Source organism: Heterodontus francisci, chromosome 38 (assembly GCF_036365525.1).
Source record: "Heterodontus francisci isolate sHetFra1 chromosome 38, sHetFra1.hap1, whole genome shotgun sequence".
In the NCBI taxonomy this organism is placed as follows: domain Eukaryota; kingdom Metazoa; phylum Chordata; class Chondrichthyes; order Heterodontiformes; family Heterodontidae; genus Heterodontus; species Heterodontus francisci.
This window is the reverse complement of record NC_090408.1, coordinates 45,018,395-45,031,462: the sequence shown is the minus strand read 5'-3', so window position 1 is coordinate 45,031,462 and position 13,068 is coordinate 45,018,395. Positions and strand designations below refer to the sequence as shown.

The following is a 13,068-nucleotide window of genomic DNA, read 5'->3' as shown; positions in this document are numbered from 1 at the left end:
AGGCCATTCAGCCCATTGTGCCCCTGCTGGTTGACAAATAGCCATCCAGCTTAATCTTACTTTTTGGCTCGGTTCGGAGCCTTCTAGGTTACGGCACTTCAAGTGCATAGCGAGGTACTTTAAAAAATGTTGAGGGTTCCTGCCTGTACCACCCTTTCAGGCAGTGAGTTCCAGATGCCCACCACTCTTGGTGAACAAAATTCCCCTCTAATCTCTAGACTTCCTACCTCTCACCCTAAAACGATTTCCCCTGGTTATGGACCCCTCAACCAAGGGCAACAGGCCTTCCTATCCACATCCATCTAGACCCCTCAGCATTTTACACACTTCAGTTAGGTCTTCCCTCAGCCTCCTCTGTTCCAAAGAAAACTCTAGCTTCACCAATCTTTCCTTAACTAAAATTTTTCAGTATGGGCAACATCCTCTTAAATCCCCCCTGTACCCTCTCTAGTGCAATCACACCTTTCCTAGTGAGGTGACCACAGTACTCCAGCTGTGGCCTAACCAGTGTTGTACAGTTCCAGTGTAACTTCCCTGCTCTTATATTGTGTGCCTTGACTAATAAAGGCAAGCATCCAATATGCCTTATTGACTACCTTAACTACCTGTCCAGCCACCTGAAAGATCTGTGGACATGTATTCAAAGGTTCCACTGTTCCCTCTACACTTTTCAGTATCCTACCATTTATTGTGGATTCCCTCACCTTGCTAGCCTTTCCCAAGTGCATTACCTTACACTTCTCCAGATTGAACTCCATTTACCACTGTTCTGCCCACCTAACTAGCTCACTGATAGCTTACTGCAGTCGACAACTTTCATGATCACCAAACGACCAATTTTTGTATCATCTGAAACTTGATCACACATTCAAGTCTAAATCATTGGTATATACCATAAAAAGCAAGGGACCTAGTACTGAGCCCTGCAGAACCCCAGAGTTCCAGTCTCAAAAACACCCATCGACCATTACCCTTTGCTCCCTGCCTCTGAGCCAATTTTGGATTCAACTTGCCACTTAGCCTTGGATCCCATAGGCTTTTACTTTCGTGATCAGTCTGCCATGTGGGACCTTATCAAAAGCCTGGCTAAAATTCATATAGGCTACATCAAATGCACAACCCTCATCAACCCTCCTTGTTATCTCCTCAAAAAATTCAATGTCAGTCAGACACGACCTTCCCTGTCTTTGATTAACCTGCGTCTTTCTAAATTTATCCTGTGCCTCAATTTTTTTCCAACTATTTTCCCATTGAAGTTAGACTGACTGGCCTGTAATTACTCAGCATATCCCTTTATCCCCTTTTAAACAATGCTATGTTAGCTGTCCTCCAGTCCTTTGGCACCACATTGTAGTATTGGAAAATGATGGTCAGAACCTCCACTATTTCTTCGCTTGCTTCCCTTAAACCTAGGATATATTTCACCCAAGCATGGGGATTTATACAATTTCAAAGATGTTAAACCCCTTAATACTTATCTCACTATGTTAATGTCATCCAATAATTCACACTTTTCCTTTTGTGATTGCAATTTTGTTATTGTCCCTCTCTTTTGTGAAAAGACTGATTAACCATACCCACATCCTCCAACCCTACACAGGTTACCCTTATGGTCTCCAATAGACCCTACTCTTAGTTATCTTCGTTTTTTTTAATTTATAAAAAATCTGTGTTTTCCTTGATTTTACTTGCCAATATATTTTCATGTCCTCTCTGCTTTCAACACAAGGACACAAGAATGAGGAGAGAGAGAGTAGGCTATTCGGCCCCTTGAGCCTGGTCAGCCATTAAATATCATGGCCTATCTGATTGTGGCCTCAACTCCACTTTCCTGTCTGCCACCCCCCATAAACCTGGACTCCCTTGTTGATCAAAAGTCTAACTTGGCCTTGAACATATTCAATGGCCCAGCCTCCAATGCTCTCTTGGGAAGAGAATTTCACAGACTAATGACCCCAAGAAATTTCTCCTCATCTCAGTCTTAAATAGGAGACCCCTAGTTCTAGACTCCCCCACAAGGGAAACATCCTCTCAGCATCCACCCTGTCCAGTCTCCTCAGGATCTTGCATGTTTCAATAAGATCACCTGTCATTCTTCTAAAGGTCAATGGGTATAGGCCCAACCTGCTCAACCTTTAAGGTAACCCCTTCATCCCAGGAATCTGTCAAGTGAACCTTCGCTGAACTGTCCTTTCTTGAGATCAAAACTTTGCACAGAACTCCAGATGCAGTCTAACTAAGCCCTGTAAGTACACCTGTAGCAACATTTCCCTACTTTTATTTCATTATATTTATTAGTAGTTTGGGTGGAAATTAGGAATAGGAGTCAGAAAACACTGGTGGGAGTAATTACAGGCCCCCTAACAGTAGTTAGATTATTGGACAGAACATTAAACAGGAAATTATTGGAGCATGTTAAAAAAGGTAATGTATTAATTGTGGGGTACTTTAATCTGCATATAGACTGGGACAATCAAATTGGCAACAGCGGTCTAGATGAAGAATTTGTAGAATGCTTTAGTGAGAATTGCTTGGAGCAATATGTTGTAGAACCGACTAGGGATAAAGCTATCTTAGATCTCATTGTGTAATGAAGCAGGGTTAATAAGCAATTACATAGGAAAAGATCCACTGGGAAATAGGGATCATAATACCACTGAATTTCATGTTAAGTATGAAAGTGACACATTTCAATCACAAACGATCTTAAACTTAAAAACAAAGCCAATTACGAAGGTATGAGGGGAGAGCTGGCTAAGGTTAATTGGGTAAATAGACTGGAAGATATGGCGGTAAACGAACAGTGGGAAACATTTAAAGAAACAATTCAAAGGGTTCAACAAAAGTACATTGCGTTCAAAAACAAAAACTGGTCCAGAAAGACCCATCTGTGGCTCATTCAGGAAGTTAAGGAGAGTATTAGACTAAAAGAAGAGGCTTACAATTTTGCAAAAAACAGCAGCAAGTCTGAGGATTGGGAGTGTTTTAGAAACCAGCAAAGGGCCACCAAAAAGTTGATACAAAGGGAAAAAACAGAATGAGAGTAAACTAGCCAGCAATATAAAAACAGATTGTAAGAGCTTTTACAAGTACATAAAAAAGGAAGAGTAGCTAAAGCAGACATTGGTCCCTTAGAGGCAGAGATAGGAGAAATCATCATGGGGAATGAGGAAATGGCAGAGGCATTGAACAAATATCTTGTGTCCGTCTTCACAGCAGAAGACAAGTTCCATACCAGAACTAGGAAGTAACCTAAGGGCTAACAAGAGTGAGGAAATTAAGGATACTGATATCGGTTGAGAAAAAGTATTGGAGAAACTTGAGACACTAAAATTTGACAAGTCCCCGGAACCAGATGGCCTACATCCCAGGATTCTAAAAGAGATAGCTAGAGAGATAGTGGATGCGCTGGCTATGAATTTCCAGAATTCCTTAGATTCAGAAATGGTCCCGCCAGATTGGAAGTTGGCAAAGGTTACACTGCTTTTCAAGAAAGTGGGTAGAGAGCAAACAAGGAACTACAGGCCAGTTAGCCTATCAGTTATTGGGCAGATGCTGGAGACTATTATTAAGGAAGTATTAACATGGCACTTGGAAAAGCATAGTATGATTAAAACAAGTCAGCATGGTTTTATTAAAGGGAGATCCTGTTTGACAAATTTATTAGAGTTTTTTTGAGGATGTAACTAGCAGGGTTGATAAAGTGGAACCAGTAGATGTAGTATACCTAGATTTTCAGAAGACATTCAATAAAAGATTAATTGGCAAGATAAAGGCTCATGGTGTTGGGGTAATAAATTAGCTTGGATAGAGGATTGGTTAACAGACAGGAAGCAGAGATTGAGCATAAATGGGGCATTTTCAAGTTGTCAGGCAGTGAATAGTGGATGCCGCAACGATCAGTGCTGGGGCCTCAACTATTTACACACTACATTATTGACTTGGATGAAGAGACAGAGTAATGTATCTAAGTTTGCTGATGATACGAAGCTCGGTGGAAAGGTAAGCTGCGGGGAGGATGTGGAGAGACTGCAAAGAGATGTAGACAGAACAAAGAACAGCACAGGAACAGGCCATTCGGCTCTCCAAGCCTGCGCCGATCTTGATGCCTGCCTAAACTAACACCTTCTGCACTTCCGGGGCCCATATCCCTCTATTCCATTCCTATTCATTTATTTGTCAAGATGTCTCTTAAACGTTGCTATCGTATCTGCTTCCACCACCTCCCCTGGCAGCAAGTTCCAGGCACTCACCACCCTCTGCAAACTTACTAATCAGACCAGCTACATTTTCCTCCAAATCATTTATATATATTACAAACAGCACTGATCCCTGCGGAACACCACTAGTCACATCCCTCCATTCAGAAAAACACCATCCACTGCTACCCTCTGTCTTCTATGACAGAGCCAGTTCTGTATCCATCTTGCCAGCTCACCTCTGATCCCATGTGACTTCACCTTTTGTACCAGTCTGCCATGTGGGACCTTGTCAAAGGCTTTACTAAAGTCCATATAGATAACATCCACTGCCCTTCCTTCATCAATCATCTTTGTCACTTCCTCAAAAAACTCAAATCAATTTAGTAAGACACGACCTCCCCTTCACAAAACCATGCTGTCTCTTGCTAATAAGTTCATTTGTTTCCAAATGGGAGTAAATCCTGTCCCGAATAATCCTCTCTAATAGTTTCCCGACCACTGATGTAAGGCTCACCGGCCTATAATTTCTTGGATTATCCTCGCCACCCTTCTTAAACAAAGGCACAATATTGGCTATTCTCCAGTCCTCTGGGACCTCACCTGTAGTCAATGAGGATGCAAAAATTTCTGTCAAGGCCCCAGCAATTTCTTCCCTTGCCTCCCTCAGTATTCTAGGGTAGATCCCATCAGGCCCTGGGGACTTATCTACCTTAATGCTTTGCAAGACACCCAACACCTCCTCCTTTTTGATAATGAGATGACTGAGACTATCTGCACCCCCTTCCTTAGGCTCATCATCCACCAAGTCCTTCTCCTTGGTGAATACTGATGCAAAGTACTCATTTAGCACCTCGCCCATTTCCTCTGGCTCCACACAGATTCCCATCTCTGTCCTCGAGTGGGCCAACCCTTTCCCTGGTTACCCTCTTGCACTTTATATATGTATAAAAAGCCTTGGGATTTTCCTTAATCCTGTTTGCCAATGACTTTTCATGACCCCTTTTAGCCCTCCTGACTCCTTGCTTAAGTTCCTTCCTACTGTCTTTATATTCCTCAAGTGCTTCATCTGTTCCTAGCCTTCCAGCCCTTACGAATGCTTCCTTTTTCTTTTTGACTAGGCTCACAATATCCCGTGTTATCCAAGCTTCCCGAAACTCGCTAAGCTTGTCTTTCTTCCTCACAGGAAGGGACAGGCTGGCCCTGGATGCTAATCAGCTGACGTTTGAAAGACTATCACATGTCAGATGTTGATTTACCCTCAAACAGCCGCCCTCAATCTAAATTCTTCAGTTCCTGCCTAATATTGTTATAATTAGCCTTCCCCCAATTTAGCACTTTCACCCGAGGACTACTCTTATCCTTATCCACAAGTACCTTAAAACAGGTTAAGTGAGTGGGCAACAAGATGGCAAATGGAGTATAATGTAGGGAAGTGTGAAGTTGTTCAATTTGGTCGTAAAAATAGAAAAGCAGATTTTTTTTTTTTAAAAAGTGTGAAACTGGTAAGTGTTGATGTTCAGAGAGACTTGGGCGTACTCGTACAAGGAACACACAAAGTTAACATGCAGGTGCAGCAGGCTATTAGGAAGGCAAATGGCATGTTGGCCTTTATTGCAAGGGGATTGGAGTACAGGAATAAAGAAGTCTTACTAAAACTGTACAGGACTTTGGCGAGACTGCAACTGGAATACTGTGTGCAGTTTTGGTCTCCACATTTAAGAAAGGATTTACTTGCACTGGGGACAGTGCAGCGAAGATTTACTAAACTGGTTGGCACAGTGGCGCAGTGGTTAGCACTGCAGCCTCACAGCTCCAGGGACCCGGGTTCGATTCTGGGTACTGCCTGTGTGGAGTTTGCAAGTTCTCCCTGTGTCTGCGTGGGTTTTCTCCGGGTGCTCCGGTTTCCTCCCACAAGCCAAAAAGACTTGCAGGTTGGTAGGTAAATTGGCCATTATTAATTGTCACTAGTATAGGTAGGTGGTAGGGAAATATAGGGACAGGTGGGGATGTTTGGTCGGAATATGGGATTAGTGTAGGATTAGTATAAATGGGTGGTTGATGGTCGGCACAGACTCGGTGGGCCGAAGGGCCTGTTTCAGTGCTGTATCTCTAATCTAATCTAATCTAAAATGGTCCCTGGGATGAGGGGGTTATCCTATGATGAGAGGCTGAGTAAATTGGGCCCACATTGTCCGGAATTTAGATGAATGAGAGGCGATCTAATTGAGACATACAAGATCCTATAGGGCTTGATAGGGTAGAAGCTGAGAGATTGTTCCCACTGGTCAGGGAATATAGAACACGGGGACACAGTCTAAGGATAAGGGGTCAATCATTCAGGGCTGAGATGAGGCAAAATTACTTCACTCAAAGGGTTGCAAATCTTGGAGTTCTCTATCCCAGAGGGTTGTGGATGCTCAATCATTGAATACAGTTAAGGCAGGGAAAGATAGATTTTTGGTCTTGCAGGGAATCAAGAGATATGGGGAGCGGGCAGGAAAGTGGAATTGAAGCCCAAGATCAGCCATGATTGTACTGAATGGGTGGAGCAGGCTCGATGGGCCATATGGTCTACTTCTGCTCCTATTTCTTGTGTTCTATTCCCCTTGCAATAAATGCCCACATTCAATTTGCCTTCCTATTCATTGTTGTACCTGCATACTAACTTTTTGCGATTCATGTACCAGGACACCCAGATTCCTCTGTAGAGTTGTGCAGTCTCCTTTCAAATAATGTACTGCTTTTCTATTCTTCCTGTCAAAGTGGACAAGTTCACATTTTCCCACATTCCACTCCATCTACCAAATTTTTGCTTACTCACTTAATCTAAATCACTTTTGTAGACTCTATATCCTCGAGAGCTAACTTTCCTACTCATCTTGGTGTCACTGCCAAATTTAGCTACCATACATTTGGTCCCTTCATCCAAGCCATTGATATAGATTGTAAACAGTTGAGGTCCCAGCACTGATCCCCATGACACTGCATTAGTAACGGCTTGCCAACCCGAAAATTACCCATTTATTCCTACTCTCTGCTTCCTGTTGGGTCACCAATTGTCTATCCATGCTAATGTGTTACCCCTTACACCATGAGCTCTTATTGTGTGTAGTAATCTTTGCTAATTTCCTTTTTAATTTTGCCCCTCCACTTTTTATACTCCTCTAGGTTTTCTGCAGTATGGAGCTGTTGGTATCGGTCATAAGCTTCCCTTTCTTCCTTTATCTTCTCCTTTAGGCCCAATGAAATTCAGGGAGCTCTGGGTTTGTTAGTCCAACCCCTTTTCTTTAAGGGAACATTCTTGCTCTGAATCCTCACTATCTCTTCCTTGAATGCCTCCCACTTATCTACCTTCAAGTAGCTGTTTCTAGTCCACTTTAGCTAAATCACACCTCAGCTTAGTAAAATTAGCTTTTCCCCAGTTGAGAACTTTTATTCCTGGTCTATCTTTGTGCTTTTTCACAACTACCCTAAATCTAACTGAATCACTCTGGACTAATGCTTTGTCTTTTAATATAAAGAATAACACTGCTTTTGCCTTTGTTCCATGACATCACTGTCATTTAGTCTCCTGTCCTTTCCCCAATCTCACACCCTCCCTTTGTTCTCCCCCCACCCTCCCCCAACCCCTTTTCACTTGCTCAAAGCCTATTACATTTCTAACCTTTGCCAACTGATGAAAGGTCACTGACCTGAAACATTAACACTGCTTCTCTCGCCAAAGATGCTGCCAGACCTCGGGTATTTCCAGCACTTTGTTTTTATTTCTAACTGAATTATGGTCACTTCCAAAGTGCTCCCAACTGATACCCCTTCCACCCGCTCGGTTTCATTCCCTACAACTAAGTCCTGAGCCACCCATCTCTTGTTGGGGTATGCTAAGCACTGGGTAGAAATAATTTCCTGAATGCGTTTCAAGAATGCTGCTCCCTTTGTGCCTTTTACACTAATTCTGTCCCAGTTATTCGGGTAGTTGAAATCCCCCACTATTACTGCCCTATTGTTTTGGCACTTCAGATTTGCCTACAGAATTGCTCTTCCACTGACTGTTTGGGGGTTTATAGTATAATTAGCGCGATTGCCCTTTTTTTGTTCTTCAGTTCAACCCACTTGGCCTCATTTGATGATCCTTCTATGATATCAGCTCTCACATCTATAATTGTTTCTTCAATATTCAGACCCCTCCTCCCTCTCGTCTGAAAACCATGTAACCTGGTCTCAATTCCCTTGGTGCAACCCCACAGGAGACAGACTGACCATAAATTAATGGTCTCAGATCAGGCTATAGGCCAATGGTGGACTATTTTCTTTTAATTATTTTAGCTGGATGACTCTTTTTAAAAAGAATTAGAAATAAACATTCACACTACTGTCTTCCGCTCACGTTTAAACGCTGCTCTAATTCTAGTCACCTTTTCTGTTTGATTGCAACACTCCATATCAGTGTGTGTGAGTGTGCTACCTCACCACCCTGCTAAAACAGAGCATTACAATTATTTAATGCCACCTCTTACCACTTCCCTAGAAGTGGACAAGAATGACACTACACATTTGACTACATGCTGGACTCTGCCAACAGACAGAGAACCATTTGAAACTTATCCATTACTGGTCTCGTAGGAAACCAACCACCACAGGCAGCTTTATTTTAAAAAGCTGAACTACAGAAGATAGAAAAGTTGTGCCTAACATGGCAAAACCACTGATGTTAAAGGGACAGAATTTCCAAAGAGTATACTATCACCCCAATGCGCAATTACCTACATCAAATTGGACACAAATCTCGTGTTTCTGTAGTATTTAGTCCCTCCTTGTTTATTTATAAGACAATTCTCTACAGATGTGCAAACTACTTAACCATGATTGAAGAAAATAGATGTTATAAATGCAGTGATAATGTAGCAACTTACCGACACTCCAAATAAATTGTATCTTTTCACATTGCTGCTGGGACCAATTATGTAGTTGGATAGGTCCAGATTCTCCAATGGAAAGTCAACATTTGTCTGTAGCTTCTGTTTCCATCTCCCTTCATAAGAGAATCTGAAAAAACCCACAGAAGTGAGACAAAGAACTAGACAGTACTTAGCTGGACAAGCCAAAGAGCACAATAAGAATGGGGACTTTGGCTGGACTTACACCTCTTGCTGCAGTTAGGAAGAGCAAGAGTGGATGGGGCAGCTCTCATACTTTCTGCAGCTTCTGGATTTAAATATATAGAGAATCAACAGCACAATTTTTCTTCCTGAAGGCTGTGATTCGGGCTACAGTACAGGCCCATAAACACTAGCTGCCCCAGTGCCTCAGCCACCCAGCCAATCTGCATGTGCGAGCACAGTGCTGGCAGGCTCCAAATATGGTGTCAATGCCCCTAACACCCTGCCTTCCCCAGACAATCATATGCGCACTTTCCAAGCTTGGACAGTGATCAAGAACACAATTTTGGCTGAATCTTCCACGACCCACCCTGGTATGAGGACACTGAGGCTGACTGCAGTGAATTCTGTCTAATTTGTCTGAGGGCAGCTCACAGCACAGACCAGCCTGGGACACAGTGCATTTCCTGTTGAGTCATTGCTGTCATCTTTATTAAGAGCCGCACCGTTTCAGATGTACCAGTAGGATAGGTGGCAGTTTCCAGATCTCTAACTTCTTTGTCGAGTCCCTGTGTGCCTTGCAGTTGCTGCAGTGGAATCGGTTATTGTCTGTGAGCTTCTCTTCTTTGGAAAACAATTTAAGGCAATCCTTCAAAAGAAAATGTTCATTTCTATTAAAATTATGAAGAAAGTCCACTTGCTACAATAATCAAGTTTTAGATTTTTGTTGCAAAAAACCTTTCATATGAACATACAAATTAGGAGCAGTCCATTCAGCCCTTATAGCCTGCTCGCCCATTTGATAAAATCATGGCTGATCTGATTGCAGTCTCAACTCTACTTTCCTGTCTACCTATTATCTTTGACTCCCTTGTCAATCAAGAATCTAACTCAGCCTTAAAAATATTCAATGACACTGCCTACACTGCTCTCTGGGGAAGAGAATTCCACAGACTAACAACCCTCAGAGTATAAAATTATTCTATCTCCGTCTTAAATGGGAGACCCCAAATTTTTAAACTGTGTCCCGGAGTTCTAGTCTCTCCCACAAGGGGAACATCCTCTCAGCATCCACCCTGTCAAGTCTCATCAGGATCTTATGTTTCAATAAGATCACCTCTCATTCTTCTCAACTCCAATGGATACAAGCCCAACCTTTCCTTATTAGATAACCCCTTCATCCCACAGTTAATCTGAGTTCTGACCAGCACCTTTCACTCCCAAGTAGCAATATGCTGCCGTAACCAGACATTAGGACAAATATAAGAGCAGTCCCAGAGATTCCCATTTCGGGATTAATACCAAACCTGCCCTGTCCTCTACTCAGAGCAGCACAGACTGGAAACTTTCCACCACACATGCATTGATGCACCAATCCCACTTATAGCAACTATTAATAATCCTTTAAGAATTGGGCAGCACAGTGGTTAGCACCGCAGCCTCACAGCTCCAACGACCCGGGTTCGATTCTGGGTACTGCCGGTGTGGAGTTTGCAAGTTCTCCCTGTGTCTGCGTGGGTTTTCGCTGGGTGCTCCGGTTTCCTCCCACAGCTAAAGACTTGCAGGTTGATAGGTAAATTGGCCATTGTAAATTGCCCCTGGTGTAGGTAGGTGGTAGGGGAATATAGGGACAGGTGGGGATGTGCTAGGAATGTAGGATTAGTATAAATGGGTGGTTGATGGTTGGCACAGACTCGGTGGGCCGAAGGACCTGTTTCAGTGCTGTATCTCTAAATAAATAAATGAAAGAATATATTGAAATGTTAATTTGATCAAAATCATACATTAACATCGAACAATTGGGAAAGGAGAGAATGTAAACAAAAATGTCTGCAATTCCAAAGTGGAAAATGGTCACTCCAGAAATATTTCAAGCAATGCTCCGGAACAAAAGAAAAACCTTTTGCGGAAATCTTTTTTTCAGCAACTTTCGCCTTTTTCCCCTCAAGATGTGGATCTCATATTCCAGGCTAAAAGTGCAGCATACTCCGGAGGTACTGTCTTTCAGATGAGACATTAAACTGAGACGCCATCTGCTGCTCTGGTGGATGCAAAGAATCCCTTGGCACTGACCAGAAGCAGGGAGCTCTCCCAGTTTCCCAGCCAACGCTCTACCAATCAAACAATAGCACTGACCATTCACCTCATTGCTATTTGTGGGACCATTGATTATGCTTTCCTACATAACTATAAAGACCCTTCAAAATTAATCCAATGGTTGTAAAAGATAAATATGGAATTAAAAAACCTCTAGGATGGAATGATTCACTCCTGTCCATTAGTGCAAAGCCTGTGTGTCTCAGTTTTGCTGTATTTATTAATGATTTAATATGATGGGGTAGAATGCCACATACCCAAGTTTGCCAATGACACAAAAATAAACAGCATTGTAAGCAGTGTAGCTGGAAGCATCAAATTACAAAGATATTAATATCTTAAGTGAATGGACAAAGCTGTGGTGGATGGATTTCAATGTCAGCAAAAAAGACAAGAACAGAGTACTTTATAAATGGTGAAAAGCTAGAAACACTGGAGGCCCAAAGAGACTTGAGGGGTCCATGTCCATTTGAGTGCAGCGTAGATTTACCAGAATGATAACTGGACTCCAAGGGTTAAATTACGAGGTGATATTACACAAACTAGGGAATTATTCCCAGGAATTTAGGAAGATTAAGGTGATTTGATCAAAGTTGTTGAGATATTAACGGGAGCTGATGGGGTAGTTTGGGAGAAACTATTTCAGCAGCTTGGGAACATAGGAACAGGAGTAGTCCATTCAGCCCATCGAGCCTGCTCCGCCCTTCAATATGATCATAGCTGACCATCCACCTCAATGCCTTTTTCCCACACTATCCTCATATCCCTTTATGTCATTGGTATTTAGAAATCTGTCAATCTCTGCTTTAAACATGCTCAATGACTGAGCTTCCACAGCCCTCTGGGGTAGAGAATTCCAACGATTCACAACCCTCTGAGTAAAGAAGTGTTTTCTCCTCATCTCTGTCCCAAGTGGTTTCCCCCTTATTTTGAAATTGTGTTCCTTGGTTCTAGACTCCTCAACCACAAGAAACATCTTTACCTGCATCTACCCTGTCTATCTTTTACGTTACCCCAGGGTCTCCACACAGCCTGTCTCCCCGTCCCCCTGCTTCTAAAGTGTCTCAGGGTCTCCTGGCACTTTCTATCTCTCCGCTTCTGTCTCTATCCCTCACTATCTCTCTGTTCTCTCTCCGTTTCTATCTCTCCCTATCTGTTACTCTACCTTTGTCCCCCTCTCTCTGTCTATCACTCTCTCCCGCCATGTTGGTTATCATTAGGGGTCGAGTTAAATCACAAACAAAATAAGCACTTCACCTGTCTGTCCTGGAATAGCAAAATTTGTGGCTATTTTATATCTGTATTCATACAGCATGGACAGCAAAGTATATTATATGATGGGATGCTGCAAATCAATTTACACTAGTACTGTGGGACAAACAATTTAAAAACAATTATTCACAAGTCTAGTCCAACTTAACTACAGATTCGACCCGATAAAAGGTAATAAATGCCGACACTCCAGTTTGTTGGAGTACCTTAAGCTTTACTCTGTATAGCTTTCAAAAATTAAATATTACACATGCACTGCAAGATTAAAGATTACACGTAGGTTAGGTTACATAGAATTCCAGTAAAATCCCAGTGAATATTACTGGAAAAACCAATGCTGCAAATGAAACGACTATTTAATACTTTTAACTTACTTAACCCTTGTGTTCCCACAAAGATCA

The 13,068-nt window shown here is 42.4% G+C and overlaps 1 protein-coding gene across 7 annotated transcripts in view; it reads right to left on the bottom strand.

The window, feature by feature from the left end:
* The window catches only part of usp8 (ubiquitin specific peptidase 8), an 86,246-nt gene that overhangs the window by 6,826 nt on the left and 66,352 nt on the right, over nt 1-13,068 (bottom strand). For all 7 annotated transcript variants that reach the window (XM_068018307.1, XM_068018310.1, XM_068018308.1 and 4 more), the window contains exons 17-18: nt 9,805-9,947; nt 9,113-9,245 (exon numbers count right to left, since the gene is read on the bottom strand). In XM_068018307.1, the coding sequence (XP_067874408.1) occupies nt 9,113-9,245; nt 9,805-9,947 (276 nt within the window). The remainder of the gene's footprint in view (nt 1-9,112; nt 9,246-9,804; nt 9,948-13,068) is intronic.